We start from the raw sequence: 21,720 nt of genomic DNA, 5'->3' as shown, positions 1-21,720 counted from the left end.
TTTACTGTTTTAGATATTTCCTCATATCCACCTGGAATTCTGTATTGTTTACACTGAATAACCTTAGTTGTCTCTGGCAGCGGTACAGAGGCTTGATATATTTTTTTTACCACTATCTAGCAGTTTGACTCCAAAGGGCAGTATTTTTTTTCCAATTTACATTTATCCTATACTGTTTTTTTTCTAATTGCTTACACATGCATCACTACGCAGATAACAAAATTCATCCTCACCTCCCCAAAGCCTACAAAGGAGGTTTGGTAGAATTTACAGTACTGTGGGCATCACTAGGCAATCTTCACACAGATCCGGAGAAGGATCCATACTGAGAATTAAACATCATTAGTAATCATCACGGGCACATTTAACATTCAGCTTGACTGCGTGTTCCCCCAGGATGAAACAGCAGCAACAGAGGCTTGCTCCGGCTCCCCCTTAAAGCCCCCAAGGACAAGGGTGGCTCATTGCCAAGATGTTAGGCAAGAAGTGCATCCCGTCCCGGATCTCAGCCAGAGAGCTGAGACATGAAGCATGCCCACATGTTTATCAGAAAACATTCCTTTATCCTCCTCCCCAGGAACTGGCCAGGCTCCCAAGGAGCAGGAGAAGGTCATTTGGCAGCAAAGTTTCTTGGTTACCAGAGCCAAATCTAGGTACAAGACTCTCCATCCCAAAAATTTGTCCTTACATTTGGCCCTAGAGTTGCATTGAGAGGTAGACATAATTAACACATCATAAGAATACAATACACATTTTTTATACAAGTATACATCTAGCAATCAAACACAACAATAAAAACAGATGGGGGAGACAGTAAGAAATAAAGGACAACAAAAACAGCGACACACAGAACACAAATCACAAGCCGCGCGGCAACAGACCGAGACAAAACCGAAACTATCAGAAGGGAGCGGCCGTCTGGCCAGGCTCTCCCCTGGAAGAAGGGAAATTCCCTCTTTCCCTCCTTCCCAGACCACCACTGGAGCATCCTCCAGGGTTGAACCAGGGGTCTCAGGACACGTCTGTCTCCCCCACTGGTCCAGTATTCTCAATACTGAGCCTGTACAGGCACCCCAGGATGGATTCCATGTCACCCTGGCAGACAAAAGACAAACAGTACAAACCACAATTACAATTATACACAAGTAAGCAAACTTACCTCCGTTAGGCTGATGGAGTGTGGGAGTCTGGGGTCCCCCAAATCCCGGACGAGCCCCCAATGAAGGACCCGAAAAGCGGTGTCCTTTTGTGACGAGCCCAGAAACACAGACTCCAGACCAGATGATGCAAAAGGCAGGAGGCAATTTTATTTCATTTGCACAAATGGGCCCTCTACTGGCCGCCGCAAGCAGCGGGGGCAGAGAGGAGCCCCGAGCAGCTATCTCACACAGCTTTTAAGGGGCAAAACCACAAAATTAACATACCATAGGGTGGCGTAAGTTTATTGGGCAACTACAAGGGGAGGAAGTCATGGAGGAGGAGGAGAAACGGGGGGCTACATGCCCTACGGTCTAAGCTTGGATATGGGGAGGGGGTCCTTGAAGAGCAGAAAAGGGGTGGCTACGTGCCCTACGTGCCTCGCGGTTTTTTTGTTACGCTTGAACAAACACAGGGGAGGGGGCTTTTGTGCATACCAGGATGTTCTGTCGCCCTTATCTCTGGGTAGTAGCTATCTGCTTTCTCTGTGAACTTAGTTTACTCCCCGTTTCCCAGGACTGTTTTATTAAGGCCATTTTTATGGCGGCTCTTGGCTGCTCCTTTCACAGGAGAGTCCCCTGAGTCTGAGGTCCAAAAAAGCTTGGTGGGAATGGAAGCCAAGAAAGTGAGGTGTTGCTCTCACCCTAGTGTCTGCTCATTACTGTCCATGCACACTGTAGATCAGCAGGCACGCACAGTCATGATCTTGGTCTTAACCGTGTTTGACAGTGAATTCAGAAGGGTTCAACCATGTTATAAAAAAAACTCCATCAGGCAACATTCCATAAGGATGGCCAGTAAATCCTGTTCTCTTCAATATGTGGGTGAACTAAAGGAGAACACTTGAACAGTAGCATCAGGTTTCTACATCTTCCAAAAAGAGATCATCGCTATGTAAAGTTAGGAGATAATACATAAACTCTTTGAATCTCATGCTATCTTTGAAAAGAGCTCTTGTGGGGCTAGTGAAACCTGTAAGTGACAAGTGTGAAATGTCACGTTTAGCAACCCTTAGAAACCAAACAAAGCAACCAAGTTAAATGAAGGATTAGGGGGGCCGGCGCTGAGATGTAGCCGGTTAAAGCCCTGACCTGAAGCACTGGCATCCCACAGGGGCGCTGGTTCTAGTCCCAGCTGCCCCTCCTGATCCAGCTGTCTGCTATGGCCTGGGAAAGCAGTGGAAGATGGGCCAAGTCCTGCACCCACGGGGGAGACCCAGAAGAAGCTCCTGGCTCTTGGCTTTGGGTCGACGCAGTTCTGGCCATTGCGGCCATCTGGGGAGTTAACCAGCAGGTGGAAGACCTCTCTCTGTGTCTCTACCTCTCTCTGTAACTCTTTCAAATGAAAAAAAGGAAGGATCAGGATGCAGGGATATCTAAGTGGTTTTTAGTGGCTGCTTGTGTGAGGGAAAGGAAGCCAAGACAACAATTGAATGCAGCCAAAGGCATGTTGAGACAAGACACGAAATATTTTGAAAATGAATTCATCCTTCACTTAGTGTTGTACTCTGCTGTTGGCCCCACACTACTGAATGGATATAGGAAAACCTGCAGAAACCCAGAGAAGAAGGTCGTGGCAGCCAATAACATGTTTTGTCGCCCTGGGGGAAGAGGCTCGAGATGTGTTTTAACCTTACAAAAAAGTGTGGTGACTTCCTAACAGCCCTAGAGTAAAGAAACCTTGTCTGGAAACTAATTCTGCCTTGATGTTTTCAACTGTGGAGAAGGGTGGACAGTGAGAGATGTGCTTAGATTGTTGTAGAGGGAAAGGCAGGTCTTTGAAATCAGCACGGGGGTACACAACTCCTGAGACGGAAGGAGGAGTGGCTGGTCCCCTTCAGTGGTGACTTCAAGAGGAGACCAGGTAGCCTTGCGTAGCAGCCTGGCCTAGGCAACTGGAAGGCAGGAGCTCCTAAGATTCCATGACACCCCCTACCTTCTAATTCTATGACTGTTACTCCAAATGGTCACTTGGCAAGTAGGACCTTCAGTTCCCTTATTCTTGTCAGTGAACGAGCTATAAGCTGTTCCTTAAAAGCTGAATTTTGACCCACCCCCCCCCCCGGATAGGACTGTTAGTAAAGACGTTCAGGATCTCTGGGGTGTTTCCCAACAGTAAGTTAGGCAATATGGTTATTCTCATCCCCGTCCTGATTGAAGCTACTGTATTTTATTTCTTTTAACTCCTCCTATGCTTGGTTTTCTTCACCCTAGTCCCAGAAACTGCGTTTTCTGCCAGCAACATCAAGATGGCAGGACCACCTAGCCCTTCATCTATTCCAGCAGATGACAAACTAAGGATCAACCGAGACTTCAGCCTCAGACTGTCAAAGTCAGAAAGGGAGTTGGAAGCTTTCCGACAACAAGTGTATAACTTGGCTACTCGCTTAGAGAAATACAGTGAGTTCTGTAGGTCCTCTCACCCAAGTGATGAATGGTTGTCTTTTGTGATTCTGAGAAATGAAATGCTTCCCAGATTTGATTGTTCTCTTCCCTTGAGCATAAGAAATGTCATTGTTACCATACTGTGAGAAAGCTAGAAGTTAGTATTACAACCTCAGGTCGCTGAGTGTGGAATAGCCGAGGCAGGAGTTCTGCAAATTCCAGGTTTTCAGTCTAGTGTGGGGTAGGGTGGGGTGGCAATTAAAATGCCAGGGAATGATTCCTGGTACAGGCGAGGAAATGTCTGTTTTTGTTATGGAGAGGCCAATTCATTTTTTTTTTTTTTTTGACAGGCAGAGTTAGTGAGAGAGACAGAGAGAAAGGTCTTCCTTCCGTTGGTTTACCCCCCAAATGGCCGCTATGGCCGGCACGCTGTGCCGATCTGAAGCCAGGAGCCAGGTGATTCCTCCTGCTCTCCCATGTGGGTGCAGGGCCCAAGGAATTGGGCCATCCTCCACTGCCTTTCCGGGCCACAGCAGAGAGCTGGACTGGAAGAGGAGCAAGCGGGACAGAATCCGGCGCCCCAGCCGGGACTAGAACCCTGGGTACCGACGCCGCAGGCAGAGGATTAGCCTAGTGAGCCTCGGCGCCGGCCAACAATTCATTTTAATTAGCAGCCTCTGTGTCCTGTACCACGTGGTGTGGGCTTCGTGTCTGGGCTTAATGTACTTCCACTCAATTGAAGCTGCTTTTTTTTTTTTTAAAGATTTATTTATTGATTTGGAAGGCAGAGTTACAAAGAGAGGAGAGAGAGGCAGTGGGCTCTTCCAGGTGCTGGTTCACTCCCCAGATGGTTGCAATGGCTAGAGCCGATCCGAAGCCAGGAGTCAGGAGCTGCTTCTGATGTCCCACATGAGTGCAGGGGCTCAAACACTTGGGCCATCTTCCACTGCTTTCCCAGGCCATTAGCAGGGAGCTGGATTGGAAGTGGAACAGCCGGACTCTAACTGGTGTCCATAGGTATGGGATGCCAGCACTGCAGGCAGAAGCTTAACCTACTACACCACAGTGCCAGCCCCTCCAAGCTTCTTTTGAGTTCCAATTGGCCAATCCTTGAGCTAGTCACACAAGGGAAATGTGATGAGGAGTGTACAGGATCCACTTCATAGACAATAAAAGGGAGTTGGCCCTACCCTGGAACCATTATCTGTAAGTGACATTGTCAAGACCAGGGATTGCCCTGGTGAGAGGGAAGATCTGCTCGGGGAGCCCAGGGTCTTCCTGAAGGTGAAGAAAGTTCCTGACTCCTTGTGGTAGCACAGAGCAGAGTGTGGGGCAGGGACTCTGGGCCCTAGCCCCAGGCTCTATTCCAGAATGCCCGTCTTCTCTGTTCCTGAGATTCCTTATCTATGCCCACAGTGCTATCCCACCTCTGAATTATTGCTGTGAAATGCAAGACATATTTCTTGTAAAATACCAGAGATGGTTCCTAGTATGGAACACATTTATTCACTATTCATTCATTATTTATAACTTAACAAGAACTTCATTAGTATGCGTGCATGTTTCCTTCAGGGCCTCTGGGTGATAAGCATTCTATTTTGCACAATTCTATCTAGCTCTTTCATCCCCAAACACAGAAGCCTGATATCCTCAGCACAGAGGAATCATGCATCCCCAGTGTTAGGGTGCCTTGCCTAGCATGCAGAAAACCACTGCTTCACGCCTCAACTTAGTGTTTGACTGAAGAGGCTGTGGGGTGTGGTGATTACACTGGGCCATGGCTGAGTCACAGGTCAGAGGAGGGGAATTCTGATTCTGTCAAATGTCCATTGAATCACCTGTTGTCAGGCACTTTAGCTGTGCTAGAACTCTTGTTTGCTCATCTCTAAGATGGGCATTGTCAGATGTCTTGTTGGGAAGTGGAGAAATAAAGATAAGGAAGGAAATCCTTACACAGAGCCTGGTAGTGGAGTTTGCCCTCCCTAGAGGCAGTGGCCTGAGCTGCATGTCCAGCCCTCCAGTGAGGCAGCCGTGTCTGTCTTTCTCAGATGGTGGAATATACAAACCCCTGCTACACCACATGCTGGAAAAGAAAGGGCGGCTTGGATTGCTGCAAGTTGTGTCAACGGTTCAAGCTGCGTTCAAGTAAGGGGGACTCCGTGCAGGCCAGAGTGTATGTGTCTGTGAAATGGGTAGCTCAGCTGGGACAACCAAGACTTGACTTTGGCCAGCAGCAGGACACTTTTCTCATAAATATTGATAAAATGCACGACCAACGGAAAAGCTAACTGATGGGCTGCATGGTGATGCAGAGCCTCTTTTTCTCTTTTGGAAAACAAGGAATTTCTTGAGTTCAGATTCACATCCCAATATTGAACAGAGGCTAGTGGCAACACAGTGACATGTCTGCACACTCTGTAGTGTGGTAACCATGTCAACGGCTGTTGATCACCATCACCTCCTGATTGACTGATGATGGCCGCTGTGCGGAGGGAACAGTGGCCAGCAGGTCCGAGGCGGGGAGGCGGGGCGGCTGGGCGCTGGGCGGCTGGGCGCTGGGCGCCCGGCGGCCAGGCCACGCCCCTGCAGCCCCGGGGCCCCGACCCCGTTCCCCGCCGGCGGGCTTCAGGGCTGTCCTCTGCACGCCTCTCCCCTGCAGGCCTGGCGTGGACGCCCCGTACCAGCACACCGTTTGGGCCTGGCCCGACCCAGAGGGCGGTGCGGACTGCTGCTACTACCTCGGGGACGCCGCGCCGGCCTACGCGGGTGCATAGCCCGCTGGCGAGTCCTACCCGCTCGGCTGGGGCCCCGGCCGCTTCGCGGGCCGCCCCTACCGCCGGGCGCAGGTGGTGGAATGTGAGCCCCCACCCCCCCGCCCCCCGCCGCGCGCGCGCCCCCCCCCCCGCCCCCGATTCCGAGGGAGACCTCCCGGCCAGGCTGGGACGGCTCGGGGGCGGGCCGGGGCTGGGGCCCCAAGGGCGGCCTCCTCACCCGGGTCCCCCCTGAGGCCCGGGACCGCACCAAGCCGCCAAGTGCTTCTTGCCTGGGAGGAGGCACCCCTGCAGGCCAGGAGCCGGTGGGTGCCCCGCGGCCCCGGGGACGCCCGGCACACGCGGTCGGGTCCCAGCGGACTCTGGCGCGTGACCACGCCCTGCGGGCGCTCCTTTGCAGTGCCCGACACCGACACCGGGGAGGAGGCGGAGCAGGACCGGGCGGCGCCCGCAGATGCGCACGAGGCCCCTTGCGGGTAAGACTGCGCGCCAGCGGCGCCGGCCCTCCGTCCACGACGCCCGGCGTGGGCCGCCACCGGGCAGCGGAGCTGGGCGAGGGCCGCGGGCAGAGGCGGGCCGTGGGGCCTGTCAAGGGCCACGGGGCCCCGGCTCCCCCAGCCTCGCAGGGCCTGCCTGGGCCCGACACACCCACCGCAACCCACCACCACGGCCCGGGGTGGCCGGCCGCCGGGTGGGGGGCGGGCCGCTGTGTGGAGGGAACAGTGGCCAGCAGGTCCGAGGCGGGGCGACTGGGCGGCTGGGCGCCCTGCTGCAATCCAGGGCGCTGAGTTGCCCATTAGCTTTCCCTGGGTTCAATCCAACCCGCGGTGGTTAGTCAGGTGTGTGGCAGGCTCTTTTCCAAGGCACGTGTTTCCTATCAGTCTGCCCGGCTTCAGTCCGGCCGGCTGTGACAAGTCTGGCCCGTTCCAGGCTCTAAACCAGGGTGCTCTGTTGCTTATCAGATTGCCTTGGCTTCTGTTCTGCGGCCGTGCCCAGTTTCCTCAGTCTTCCTCTTGTGCTGGCCCACCTTCCTTAGGCCCCCGTCCTGGGCCCCCAATGGGGGTCTCCACCTCATTCTCCTGTACCTTTCACGTGGCGGCCCGGTGACACGTGGCTGGCCACTACTTTGCTCAGTGTTTGTTGCTGGCTGGGATCATATACATAGCGTTGCCCCCTGCTGGTTCCATGGGCTCATGTGGAGCTATTAATGGCCTCTGGGCAATGTGCTGACCTGTGCTGTTGGGCCTTTCTCATGGCCTGGCTTGCTACCCCAGACCCCATGCCTTAGCCCCTTATCTAGGTCTCCAACTCACAGTCTACTGTCCCTCTGAAGCCCCAGCCTGCCCGTCAAGGCTGAGGTGGCGGTCAGCTGGATTTTGGCAGTCGTGCTGGTTTTGACCACAGACAGCCCTCCAGGCATGCCAGCGAGGCCAGCCGCTCTCGTACATTTTGGTCCTTTGCTGCCTTGTATTCCTCCTAGCCTTTTCCTGATGAGCACCTAACACCACTCAGCCTGTAACCCACACCCTATCCTGCCAGGATTGAACATTTGGATGTGTGCTACCCATCTGACTGTATGCACCTCGGTTGGCCTGCCTTGGTCACTCATCTTTGTGCTGCCTTCGGCTTCCCTTTCCATCGATTCTGTTGTCCGGCACTTTGTTTAAAACAGCGTCGTCCCTGGCCACGCGCCGTGGAATGTGAGTCCTCCCACGCAAAAGACCTTGCCCACTCCACTTAGTTGCTGGTGTCTTGTTCCATACCACTGCCTTGCTGTGCCTTCTCCTGGTGGGCCCTGGCCCAGCTGCACTCCTGTGCACAGTTGGCTGCCAAGAGTGAATCCCCATGGTGCTGCTGACCCATGTGGTGGCAGGTAGGACCCATCTTTCCTTATCATGTTGTGACCTGCCCCGTGTGCCATCTGCTGCAGTGGAGAGCACACAGCTGGAGGCGGAGGAGGCTGACCCCTCCAGCGGTGGCCAGTTGTGCACATCAGGACACCGGGTCGAAGCCCAGTCTTTGTAAGTGATCACGGGCATGTGGGTCTGCTCTGTTGCACAGCTGATGACAGCGGGTCTGGGGAATGGTAGGGGATGGAAAGTTTTCTTGGCTGTTGAAGACCATGTGCCCAGAAGGCCTGTTTTCCCAACTCTGGCCCAGCCTGGCCTGCCAACAGCCCCTCCCCACCCCTGTGTTCAGGAGCCCCTGTCTCTGTTGGCCCACGTTGTGCAGTGGCACTGGGGCCTTCCATGTCTTCACCTCCCTCTTCCTCGGGTTTCTGCCCTATGTGGCCCAGGGTCTGGTCCTCCTCCTGGGGCATTCCCACCCTCCTCACTTCCATGTTGCCTCCATCCAAACAGGGTAGACCGTTTCTTGTTCTCCCAGCCCCATGCCAACCCCTTTGGGGTAGTGTCCATAAATCCTAGGGGGACTGTCCATGGTCAGGGGTTGTGCAACACTGCAGTGAAGAAGGGACAAGGGAGGCCCGAGTTGGACCCCCTTCTAAGTAGCACTTCTCTGGGGTCCATGGGCATGACCCCAGCATAATGCACCAGGACACTTTCCCCCGACAAAGTCTGTGTTCGGGCTCATCCTAATCCGTGTCCTCTGTCCTGCTGGGGAGGCTTGGCTGGTGATGTTCCATGGGACCTCAGGCTGCCCTCCTTGCGTTTTTCCTGTTCACCTGGTCTCCCTCCTTCTCCCTGGCTTTTCCTCATCTCTTTGAATGCCGTTGTTTCACTAAAGGGAGGATCGTGTTCACTTAGGTTTTGGTGTGCACTTTTTTCGGTCGTCGTTCTTGTGTCTGGCATCTGCCTGTGGTCACTTTTCTTCCCTTTGAACCTCCACAGGTCACTTACCATCAAAGGGCCTTTCTGGATGGCAGCTCCACCAGCCAAGGACCGCCCTTCTCCTTATGCCCAGGCTGGCGACCTCTCCCGGAGTGAGTTTCATAATGATTCCCAGGCTGTAAGCATCTCCTGGGCAGTTCATTTCCCTATTATTGGTCTTCAGGTAGACTCCAAAACCATTGCCCCACTGTGCTCATTCCTCTCCCCGAGAAGTCCTGTCATTTCTCCAGGTGGAGCCTTTTAGCATCATCTGTGTCTGTGGATACAGTGCTCTGCCCCCGTCCCTTCCTGTGCTGCCACTGCTTTCCTGAGTTCCCCTCAGTCCCGGCTATAGCATCAGCACTTGGGAGTCTCCATAGGAATCTCTTCCTCCTTTCAGATTTTATCCTGATTGCGGGATGGCCATGGTTTGTTGGGAGTGTCCAGCAGTACCAGCTGGCAGTGAAACCAGCCATGGGAGATGAGACCAGAGGCCAAGCTCGGGATCTGATAAGATGGCTGGACTGCCCCGCAGGATCATCGAGGAAACCCAGCGTTTGCCAACAGAACCAGTTCCTGGCATTAAAGCAGAACCAGATGAGAGCAGCGCCCACTATTTTCATAGGGTCATTGCTGGCCCCCAGGATTCCCCCTTTGAGTGGGGGACTTTTAAACTTGAACTATTCCTTCCAGAAGAATACTCGATGGCAGCCCCTGAAGTACGTTTCATGAACAAAATTTATCATCCTAATGTGGATAAGTTGGAGAGAATATGTTTAGATATTTTGAAAGATAAGTGGTCCTCAGCACTAGATCAATCTAGGCTTTGTTAAGTACTCCTAATCCAGATGATCCATTAGCGAATGATGTAGTGGAGCAGAGGAAGACCAACGAAGCCCAAGCCATCGAAACAGCTGGAGTGTGGACGAGGCTGCACGCCATGAACAATATTTAACTCGACCTGAGCCTCGAGTACCATCACTGCTGTTCTGCCAAGACTTCTTCCTTTTTGTTTGCATTTAATGGACATAGTCTTAGAAATATTACAGAATAAAAGCCCAGACATCTTCAGTCATTTGGTGATTAAATGCACATTAGCAAATCTGTCTTGTCCTAATTTGCTGTTGTAAAACATGAGCAGAGGCTAGAAGTATCATCTGGATTGTTGTGGAAATGTTTAGAAGCAGTGGCCCCTCTGCTTTTATTCGTTTTCCCCTATCCTGGTTTAAGTATAAGGCACTGCGAAGGAAGATAGTTGTCAGGGTTAGCTGCAGGAGTGTGGGTGTTTTTCTTTATTTTTTTGAAGGGGGAGGTAAGTTTTATTATAATTTTATGGGCTCTTCCCTCCCTTTTTATGATGATCTAATTGCATTGGTTAAAAGCAGCTAACCAATTCTTTAGAATATGCTCTCTTGCCAAGTCTAACAATTTAGACTCTGTAGATAGACAGGCTTGATTGTTTGAACCAAAATGGGAACATTAAACATCACAGCCCTCACTAATAACATTGTGACTTTGCTGTCAAGGGTGGATTCCCCCTTCAAAAATGCTTGTGACCATTTTGTATGGCTTGTCTGGAAACTTGTGTACATCTTATGTTTTAGTAAAATATTTTTTGTTATTCTTAAAAAAAAGAAAAAGAACATCAGCCACAGAAGTGCCCCGGTGGCCCAGCCTCCAGATTCCCAGCAGCCCTTGGATGAACCAGTGAAACCACTCTAGGGGCCTCACATCTCAGAGCTTATTCTGGGGTAGTTGCCTTAGGAATTCTTCCCTACCACAGAACTATTATCATGTTCTCCTTTGCATTTATTTTATTTGCATTCATTTTTAAAGTTTTTATTCAATGAATGCATTTTTTCACAGATACAGCTTTAGGAATATAGTGGTTCTTTCCTCCAAACCTCCCCAACTCCCATCCTACCTCCCTCTCCCTCTCCCATCTCCTTCTTCATTATGGTTCATTTTTAGTTTGACTTTATATACAGAGGACCAACTCCATGCTAAGCATAGACTTCAACAATTTGCACAGACACAACATATAGAGTACAGTTTGGGAAGAAAATTTGCAGTCAATTCTCATATTGCAGCTCATTAGGGACAGAGGTCCTACATGGGGAGCAAGTGCACAGTGACTTCTATTGTTCCTTTAACAATTAACACTCATTTATGATGTGAGTGATCATTCAAGGCTCTTGCCATGGGCTGCCAAGGCTATGGAGGCCTTTTGTGACCATAGACTCCATTGGTATCTGGACACACCCATAAGCAAAGTGGATGTTCTCTCCTCCCTTCAGAGAAGAGTGTATCATCCTTCTTTGATGACCCTTTCTTTCCACTGAGGTCTCACATAGATCCTCCATGTAGGATATTTTTTTGCCACAGAGTCTTGGCCTTCCATGCCTGAAATGCTCTCACAGGCCTTTCAGCCAGACCAGGAAGCCTTAAGGGTTGATTCTGAGGTCAGAGTGTTATTTACAGGGAATGTCATTCTAGGAGTCTGCTGTGTGGACTGCTGCCCATGTTGGACTTCCCTTCCTTCCTAATTCTATTGCTTTTACTGGGTACTTGATGTTATTGATATGATCACTTTTAAACTTGGACCAATCTGTATGTTGACTTTAATGTTTAATATGAGCATTTTAACAGTGAAGATGGCATTTATACCACCGATTTTTATGGGTTTGGGGCCCATGACAAGTTCCTAGGCTGTACCCTTAGAGGTAAGTCTGTATGACTGTATGCAGAACTAGACTGTTTTACAGTTATAGACTACCTCCTCCATCTCATTCCCCTTCTTACTTTTAACCGGGATCTTTTTACAATTGCCTTAAAATACATATGATTAACTCTGTGTCACATAGAGAGTTCAGCATATAGTAGGAAGAAGAGAAAAGAGAGAGAAAGAAAGAAAACAGAGAAAAAAGGATATACACAGCAAAAAGTAACAATGATAAACTGTCCCTCAACAGGTCAAGGACTATTCAAGACATGGATTCTAAAAGTGACAATTTCACTTCTATAACTTTCATTTTAGGTGTGCTATTAATTCTCCCAAATCAGGGCAAACATATGGTATTTGCTTTTGGAAGAATGGACATTTTGATGATATTAATTCTTCCAATCCATGAACATGGCAGATTTTTTCCATTTTTTGTATCTTCTATTTCTTTCTTTAGTATTTTGTAGTTTTCATCATAGAGATCTTTGACATCCTTAGTTAAATTTATTCCAAGGTACTTGATTGTTTTTGTGGCTATTGTGAATGAGATTGATCTTACAAGTTCTTGCACAGCCATGGCATTATCTGTGTATACAAAGGCTGTTGATTTCTGTGTATTGATTTTGTATCCTGCTACTTCACTGAACTCTTTTATGAGTTCCAATAGTGGAGTCTTTTGGGTCCCCTGTTTATAGAATCATGTCATCTGCAAACAGGATAGTTTGACTTCTTTCTTTCCAGTTTGTATCCCTTTGATTTCTTTTTCTTGCCTAGTGGCTCTGGCTAAAACTTCTTATAGAATCATGTCATCTGCAAACAGGATAGTTTGACTTCTTTCTTTCCAATTTGTATCCCTTTGGTTTCTTTTTCTTGCCTAATGGCTCTGGCTAAAACTTCTATGACTCTATTGAATAACAATTGTGAGAGTGGGTGTCTGGTGCCTGATTTCAGTGGAAATGCTTCCAGCTTTTCCCCCATTCAATTTGATGCTGGTAATGGGTTTGTCATAAATTGCCTTAATTGTGTTGAGTAGTGTTCCTTCTTAACCCAATTTGCTTAGAGTTTTCACCATGAAAGGGTGTTGTATTTTGTCAAATGCTTTCTCTGCAACTATTGAGATAATCAATCATATTGTTTTTGTTTCTCAATTTGTTAATGTGGTGTATCACATTGATTGATTTTCAAATGTTGAACCATCCCTGCATACCAGGAATAAATCCCACTTGGTCCGGTGAATGATCTTTCTGAGATGTAGTTGGATTCGATTGGCCAGGATTTTGTTGAGTATTTTTGCATCTATGTTTATCAGGGAGATTGCTCTATAGTTTTCTTTCTCTTGTTGCATCTTTTCCAGGTATAGGAATTAAGGTGATATTGGCTTCATAGAAAGAATTTTGGAGGATTCCCTCCCTTTCAATTGTTTGGAATAATTTGAAAAGAACTGTGGTTAGTTCTTCTTTGAATATCTGGTAGAATTCAGCAGTGAAGCTGTCCGATCCCAGGCTCTTCTTTGTTGGGAGGGTGTTTATTACTGATTGAATTTCTGTCATGGTTATGGGTCTGTTTAGGTTTTCTGTGTCTTCATGGCTCAGTTTAGGTACGTTGTATGTGTCCAGGAATCTATGCATTTCTTCTAGGTTTCCCAATTTGTTGGCATACAGCTCTTTGTAGTGATTTCTGATGATTCTTTTTATTTCTGTTGTTTCTGTTGTTGCATTTTTATTACCAGCTCTAATTTTATTGATTTGAGTCTTCTCTCTCCTTGTTTGGTTAGTTGGGCCAGTAGTGTGTCAATTTTGTTTATTTTTTTTTTAAAAAGCAGCTCTTCATTTTGCTGTTCTTTTGTAATTTTGTTTCAATTTTGTTGATTTTTTCTCTAATTTTAATTATTTCTTTTCTTCTACTGGATTTGGGTGTTTTTCTGGATCCTTGAGGTGCATAGAGAGTTCATTTATTTGGGTGCTTTTCCTGTTTTTCTTTTTTTTGTAGACACCAATTGCTATAAACTTTCCTCTTAGCACTGCTTTTGTTGTATCCCACAAATTTTGATAAGTTGTATTATTGTGGGGAGCAGCTCGGACTAGACTAAGTTACTGGAATTAAGACTTATTCTATGCATCTGCTCTCCTCTGTGGGGAGCAGCTCGGACTAGACTGGGTTACTGGAATTAAGACTTATTCTATGCATCTGCTCTCCTACAATATGGCGCTGGGAGAGGAGAAAACAGCTTCTACCCAGCTGCCTCCAGTTCAACCAATAAACTGTAGGACTTGCTCCTGATTGGAGGAGAGCAGCGTACTCGGCGTGTGGGCAGCCGAGTTGGGATTGGCGGAGGAGGACTATAAAGGAGGAGAGAGACGGCATGCACCAGGAACATCTATGGGGAACATCTAAGGGGAACGCCTGTGCAGCCCCCCAGAGAGCCGGCCGGCGGTGTGCCGCTCCCCTGCGGAAGTGGGGAATGTGGCCAGGGGGAACTGCCCTTCCACGGAGGTGGAAGGGATAGTAGCCAACCCGGGAAGAACCAGCAGCAAACCCGGGGAGGGCCGAGCAGACGAAAAGAACAGCGCAGGGTCCTGTGTCGTTCCTCCACGAAGAGGGGGAGCGACATAATGGTGCCGTGACTCGGATATGAAGCCTAGGCAGGGTTTAGTGTTGCTCCTCCACGAAGAGGGGGAGCGACATAATGGTGCCGTGACTCGGATATGAAGCCTAGGCAGGGTTTAGTGTTGCTCCTCCATGAAGAGGGGGAGCGACATAATGGTGCCGTGACTCGGATATGAAGCCTAGGCAGGACTCTGTGTCGCTCCTCCATGAAGAGGGGGAGCGACATAATGGTGCCGTGACTCGGGTTAGGAAACGTGACTCGGATAGGAAACCTAGGACGGATATGAAACTTAGGAGGGAAGAAATGACTCGGATAGAAAACCTAGGAGAGAAGAAACGGGAAGAAGTGGGAAAATACTGGAGAGAGAGACTAGCGAAGAGCCTAGGGGAAAGCCGGACGAGAAAGGTGCCGGAAGAAGCTATTGAAAGCCTAGGCATAGACTTGGATATGGACTGTGGGAAAGAAGTTAGGATTTGAAAGCGAAAGTGAAAGCTTTCATAGACTCGGATGCGGACTATGGCGGGGAAGCTAGGAGATTCAAAGCGAAAGTGAAACCTGGAGGAGGCTTGGACTCGGATACGGACTGTGGGGAGTAGCCAGGAGAAATGAGAGGAATATTGTTGGAAGAAAACTTAAGGAAACATACCGGGTAGAGAGAAATGTTAGGGAGGATGAAGCCGCGAGTGCAGGCCAAGCCATCTTGGAATTCTTCAAGTCACCCCGGGGAGCAAGAGGCGAAGATCTGGAACCAGAGGCAGAGACGTGGGCCGCCAGGATTCGCCAGGTTAGTCCGGGGAACCTGGACTGAATGCCGGTGGTGGCGGAAACATTCGCGAAAGCCGCCGCGTGCAGAGAGAGCACGGGGCGTTGGCGCGAGGCCGTGGTGCGGGCGCGAAGTGCGTGGAGACCGCGGAGCGTGCGCGCAGAGCCGGGAACCCGCCGGCGGGGCGAGGCGCCGGGAAGCCGCGCAGAGCCGTGAAGCCACCGCGGGGCGGGCGCCGGCGGGGCGAGGCGCCGGGAAGCCGCGCAAAGCCGGGAAGCTGCGCAGATGAGAGAGGCGCGGGCTGAAGCGGCTCAGCCGGGAAGCCGCCGAGAAGCAGCCTCGGGGCGGGCGCAGCCGGGAAGCCGCGGGGATAAGAATGAGAGCGGGAAGCCGCAGGGATAAGAGAAACAGAAGTTTAGAAGTAAAGTGAGAAAAATAGGAATGCTGGAAGATAGAAGTAAAATGGGAGAAATAGGAATGCCCGGAGATAGAGAAATAGAGAAATAAAAAGGCCTCCCTACAACACTGCAATGTGAGAGCTTGGATTCGGTCTGCCTAATCAAGTGAGGCGATGAGCACCTGCGGGCAGCTAGCAGCTTATGCGCCGCAGGTCACCAAAGACAGGCACGAATTAACATCAGTAAGGCTTCCCCACAATGTAACAATTAGGAGGCTTGGATTCGGTCTGCCTGATTTAAGGCGGTAAGCGCCAGCAAGCAGCTCGACCAGAGTATGAGCTGCAGGTCACCGAAGATAGGCATGAACCAACATTAATAAGTCTCCCCCACAATAAGGCAATGAGAAGGCTTGGATTCGGTTTGCCTGATAGGTTTTGTAAGCCCCTGCGGGCAGAGCAGAGCATGCGCTGCAGGGCACCGAACACAGGCACGCATCAGCGCCTAAAAACCTCCTCACAACATGGCGAAGAGAGGACCCGGATTCGGTTTGCCTGATTGATAGGACTTGTAAGAGCCTGTGGCAACTCTAGCAAGTAGAGCAGAGTGTGTGCTGCGGGACACCGAAGACAGGCACGTATCAACGCCAAAAAAATAAAAAGAAAGGGGGATCTGTGGGGAGCAGCTCGGACTAGACTAAGTTACTGGAATTAAGACTTATTCTATGCATCTGCTCTCCTCTGTGGGGAGCAGCTCGGACTAGACTGGGTTACTGGAATTAAGACTTATTCTATGCATCTGCTCTCCTACAATATGGCGCTGGGAGAGGAGAAAACAGCTTCTACCCAGCTGCCTCCAGTTCAACCAATAAACTGTAGGACTTGCTCCTGATTGGAGGAGAGCAGCGTACTCGGCATGTGGGCAGCCGAGTTGGGATTGGCGGAGGAGGACTATAAAGGAGGAGAGAGACGGCATGCACCAGGAACATCTATGGGGAACATCTAAGGGGAACGCCTGTGCAGCCCCCCAGAGAGCCGGCCGGCGGTGTGCCGCTCCCCTGCGGAAGTGGGGAATGTGGCCAGGGGGAACTGCCCTTCCACGGAGGTGGAAGGGATAGTAGCCAACCCGGGAAGAACCAGCAGCAAACCCGGGGAGGGCCGAGCAGACGAAAAGAACAGCGCAGGGTCCTGTGTCGTTCCTCCACGAAGAGGGGGAGCGACATAATGGTGCCGTGACTCGGATATGAAGCCTAGGCAGGGTTTAGTGTTGCTCCTCCACGAAGAGGGGGAGCGACATAATGGTGCCGTGACTCGGATATGAAGCCTAGGCAGGGTTTAGTGTTGCTCCTCCATGAAGAGGGGGAGCGACATATTATCATTTTCTTTGATTTCTCTTTTGATTTCTTCTATGACACACTGCTCATTCAGAATCATATTGTTCATTTTCCATGTGTTTGTGTATGATGCAGAGATTCTTGAGTTGTTGTTTTCCAGCTTTGTTGCATTGTGGTATGACAAGATGCATAGTATAATTTCAATTTTTGTGACTTGCTGAGGCTCCCTTTATGGCATAGCATATGGTCAATCCTAGAGAAAGTTCCACGCACCTGGGAGAAATATGTGGACTCTGTGGCTGTGGGGTGAAGGCTCTAGATATCTGCTAGGTCTATTTGGTCTGTAGTGTCAGTTAGTTCTGCTGTTTCCTTGTTGGTTTTCTGTCTGGTTGATCTGTCCATTGCTGAAAGTGGGGTATTGAAGTCCTCTGTTACTATTGTATTTGAGTCTATATCTCCCTCTCAATTCCTTAATAATTCTTTCAAATAGCCAGGAGCCCTGTAATTAGGTGCATACACAGTTATAATAGTAACATCTTCATATTGAATTGATCCTTTAATCATTATATAGTGTCCTTCTTTGTCTCTTTAATAGTTTTTGTGTTAAAGTCTATTTTGCGGCTGGCGCCATGGCTCACTAGGCTAATCCTCCACCTGCGGTGCCAGCACACTGGGTTCTAGTCCCAGTCGGGGTGCTGGATTCTGTCCCAGTTGCCCCTCTTCCAGTAAGTAATCTTCTAAGTACTCTGATTATTAATTTTCTGAATTCTTTTTCTGGCATGACTTTAATTTCTTCTTCTTCAGCCTCTATTATTGTAGATTGCTCCATTGGCAAGTTCACAGGTTCTTCCACATTCTTATTCAGGATTTTCCTTTGTTCTTTGGCATTTCTGTTTGGTTTATTTTTTAAATTGATTTCCTTCTGCTATGAGCTGCTGTGGGTCTGTGCCGATTGCCAGTGTAAGCAAGCAGCTCCACCTCCTAGAGCTTTGTTTACTTCTGGGAGCTTAAGGAAGTGGGTTCTAAAGGAGGTGGGTAGCCTGGCTTTGTTGTACTAAGCCCCACCTATTGGGGCTGGTCTCCCTGTTCCTTTGTTTGCCCAAAAGAGTTTGGGCTTCTGTTGAGTTTTTCTTGTTACTGTGCCCCTTGCGTGATGAGGGGGAAGTCACCCTGAATTGTTGTGATCCTTGTTCCCCGGTGGGGTGGCCCCTGCAACTGATGTGTTTGTGCACTGGAGGCCAAAGCGCAGCCCACCCCTGTGCTTGAGAATGTAAACAATCAAAATGGCCACTCCCCTCCAGCTGCAGCTCCAGTTGGGGGGTGGGGAAGACACCAAGGGATCGTGTGTTCAATCTCTGCTCATCCCCCAGAATCTCCCCTGCTTCCCACTTAGGGCACCGAGCACTGTTCACTATGTTTCCCCACTCATCCGTGTCTGCATCTCTGTGGGCTCGCACCTCCCACCTGGTTCACTTAGGGTGCGGTGGTGGCTGTCTCCTCACTGATTCTCCAATCCATTCTCCTTATGCAGTTCGGGCACCTCTCTGTTTTCCCCAGTGTGGTCCCGGGCCCTCTCGGGTGAACTCCCAGACCACTCTGCTAACTATCCGTGGTTCCGCCGCCTGTTTGTATCCCTTCTGTTTATTAATTATTCATTTTTCTCTGCACGACTCAGAACATCCCTGCTGCTATACCACCACCTTCCCTTGGTCCTCTCCTTCTGCACATATTTTTAACAGCAATTATATTCTTTTATTCTATCTTTTATCTTTGCCTCTTTATAATGGGTCATTCTCCACTTTCCAGTCATTGTCTTCACAACTGATGTCACAAATAAACTCTTTCTCTCCCTCCCTCCCTCACACACACACACCCCTATCACAATTGGTGACCTCCACAAGGGTAGATGTGGTTATTACAGGATCAACCTTGCTTCCTTTCGTGAGCTCCCAAGGTCAGCAATCAAATAAAAGGTCGAAGCTGTCCCTCTGAATGACCCCTGGAGGATTTAGATTTTGCCTGATTTCTTTTTTACCATTTTGTATTTATAAAAGCAATATAAATGAAGCTCAGAAACTGGGAGAGGCAGAGGAGGGGAAGTGAGAGGCACCCTAAGAGGGGGAAGTTTGAATGTGGGCATCAGACAGCTGACAGGTTCTAATTTGAAGGCTGCATCACACCAAGCTGTGGTGCAGACAAAATGGGATGCAGACTACACAGCATCTGGCTGCAGAGGTTCTGCTCCTGGTGCTCCATCCCCAACAGCTGCTCTGAGTGCCAGAGGCCACTGTGGGCTCAGCAGGGCCCTGCCAGTGAGTGCGTGATGGGGTGTCCCATTTCTCCTAGCTGGCACTGGATGCTGCTGTCTGTCCTCTCACGCCAGGTCCCTGTCTGCCTGCTGTGTGGGAAAAGGCTTTGTTGGAGGCTCTCACCACCTACAGCCTCCCCTTGTCCTCATTGCCCTGTTTGGGCTCCATGACCACGCAGCCAGACCCTGCCTTCAGCCTAAAGTCCAGTCACCTTGTTTCTCAGACAGCCTGGCCTCGCTTCTCCTCCCCTCCTTCACAAGCCATTCCAGCTGATTGCCCTCACCCAAGCCCAGGTCCTGAGCTGCCTTCTCCTGAAGCACTGAACACGGATGCCTTGAACAGAGATGACTAATCCCCCCACCAGATGAAAACTCATGAGGGGTGGGACTGTGCAGTCCCCACAAAGGCAGCAGACTCTCAGAGTCCTCCCTAGAACCTCACCTTGGGACCCCCAGGAGCTCTCAGGGATAGACCATCTGCGCTGTCCTTCTGGGAGCTGGGGGGTAAGGGCTGTGCCTGTTCCTCCTGGATTGTCTTTGTCTCCCTTAGGCAAAAGAATCCCCCTCTGCCTCAGGTCTCAGGAAAATCCAGGCAGTCACTGGAAGATGAACCCCTTGGGATTCCACCCCCACCCACTCACTCCCAGTCCAGAAATAATCAGGTCCTGAAAAACATTTCTGGCCATTTAAGCAACCCCAGCCAATCCCCAAGCCACGTCACCATTGCAACCCTGAGAGTGACTGCCCAGCAACAGATCCCGAAGTGCTTCAGAGATGCCTCTGGCTCAGGTTTCAATTCAGTAGCACGGGGAGACATCCCTGCATAGGAGCGTTGGTGCGGCTCCTCAGAGGATGCCTGGCCAGCTTGCCCAGAGTCCTGAGCCAGACCTCCCAAGACCACAGCCTCGTCCTCTGAAGTCCCCCAATGTCATCTAGGACTTGACTCGAGAGTAGCACAGATCTCTCTGGTCTTGGCCTGCCCTGTCTCCCACTCAAGCCCCAAAGGAGTCTTCACCCTCTCTGCCCTTCAGTTCCTTTCTGTTCTGGGAGTACCACCGTCTCTTCTACCACCTTTTCTGAGCAGCACAGGCTTTGCTGGTCTACCTGCCCTCCTAGCAATAGATCCCTGGGTTCCCATCTGCGTTAACACAGACCAAGACGGTTGTCATCCTAAGGTTTTTCATCCTATCCCTATTCACATATCAAATACTTGCTGGTAGCGGGCAGACTCAGAAGCACTGAAATACACAGATCATTGGGACTATCCTCAGAAACTAAGTATTTTAGATGGGATTTGTTTGGGATTAGTCATCATCACCATGCCCTCATTCCACAGCTTGATTTGGTACCCAAGGCCCTGGAGGCAGTGACTTCCCACACAGGCAGCACTGTCCCCAACATCACCTCCCATGGACCAGCTCTGTGATGGACAGTGCGTCTTCAAGAAAACTATTAGAAATGTGGCTCACAACAACTTTTGGAGAAAAGCAAAGCCAAATCCCTACTGCCTCCATATAGATGGGAAACTGAGGCTCAAAGAGGTCATGTGACTTGTCTAACAATACAGTTTTTAAACAGTGAACTTAGATGCCCACCAGACTGACCCCAGAGCCCAGTTTCATAATTGCTTCCCAAGCAGAGCTTGAAGTCTTGGAGTGGAAAGGAGATATAAAGCTGTAGAAAGGTGGTGAACGGAAATTTCTTATCATGCTGTCTAAAAATAGAAAGGAATTTTATTTTTCTCTAAAAGTTGAGTATTCTCCCAAAAGTCACTTCAGAATTAGAATTTATTCTTTTATTAAAGCAGGATTTTCCTATAGAATTGATCTGCTTTGAACAGGAACTACAGCTGTATAAGGTCTTATGATTCCTGAAGAAAACAGTCCTTTCCATCAAAGAGCCGAATTTCCCCTCCAGTGTTGTGACTTTTTAGAATGACCTTTGAAGTCTTTTGATTGCTATTTGGTTACCTGGGTGCCATGATGAATGCTGTCATTTTGATCGAGTTTTCAGTTGTTGAATATTTGATGGACTTAGAAAATTCAAGTTCTAATCTTTTGATTTCAAACTAACTTTGGAACATTCCAGAAGCATCACTGGGACCCCATATTACATTAAATTCATAAAGATGATTTGATATATTACATTGCATGGGAATATGGCCAAATAAATGATGAGAAAACTGTGAGCCATATTTCTTTAAAAACAACAACACCAACAAAAATTTGAAAAGCCAAGTGACAGGGAGTAGAAAGAGATCAGTCAATCTTTGCTGTGTTGGTTCACTGCCCAAATGGCTTCAATAGCTGGGCTAAGCCAGGCTGAAGCCAGTAACTCCCATCTGGGTCTCCTGCATGAGTGGCAAGCACTTGAGTCATCATCTGCTTCTTCCCAGATACATTAACAGGCAG

The 21,720-nt window shown here is 49.5% G+C and overlaps 1 protein-coding gene across 2 annotated transcripts; it reads left to right on the top strand.

Annotated features, from left to right (window-relative positions):
- The first annotated feature begins 3,166 nt into the window (after nt 1–3,166).
- Nucleotides 3,167–10,282, top strand: LOC108178174 (uncharacterized). Of its 2 annotated transcripts, none has more exons than XM_051821516.2 (7): nt 3,167–3,311; nt 3,411–3,596; nt 5,630–5,726; nt 7,892–8,052; nt 8,283–8,373; nt 9,202–9,293; nt 9,581–10,282. In XM_051821516.2, exons 2-7 carry the CDS (start codon nt 3,446–3,448, stop codon nt 9,910–9,912), a joined length of 924 nt encoding a protein of 307 aa, XP_051677476.2. In that variant the 5' UTR covers nt 3,167–3,311; nt 3,411–3,445; the 3' UTR covers nt 9,913–10,282. The 2 variants fall into 2 exon arrangements, with proteins under 2 accessions (XP_051677476.2, XP_069911755.1); XM_070055654.1 differs by lacking the exons at nt 3,167–3,311; nt 7,892–8,052 and adding exons at nt 6,241–6,437; nt 6,753–6,828 and having other exon boundaries at nt 3,458–3,596.
- Nucleotides 10,283–21,720: the final 11,438 nt, after the last annotated feature.

The sequence above is a fragment of the Oryctolagus cuniculus genome, chromosome 13, assembly GCF_964237555.1.
Source record: "Oryctolagus cuniculus chromosome 13, mOryCun1.1, whole genome shotgun sequence".
NCBI lineage: Eukaryota > Metazoa > Chordata > Mammalia > Lagomorpha > Leporidae > Oryctolagus > Oryctolagus cuniculus.
This window is presented reverse-complemented; position numbering and strand designations above follow the sequence as displayed.

What these genes read in the sequence shown, in the direction of transcription:
- LOC108178174 (XM_051821516.2), top strand. Translation starts at nt 3,446, where the DNA reads ATGGCAGGACCACCTAGCCCTTCATCTATTCCAGCAGATGACAAACTA. An exon ending in TACTCGCTTAGAGAAATACA is followed by an intron (nt 3,597 to 5,629) that starts GTGAGTTCTGTA and finishes TGTCTTTCTCAG; the next exon opens with ATGGTGGAATATACAAACCC. An exon ending in ACGGTTCAAGCTGCGTTCAA is followed by an intron (nt 5,727 to 7,891) that starts GTAAGGGGGACT and finishes CTATCCTGCCAG; the next exon opens with GATTGAACATTTGGATGTGT.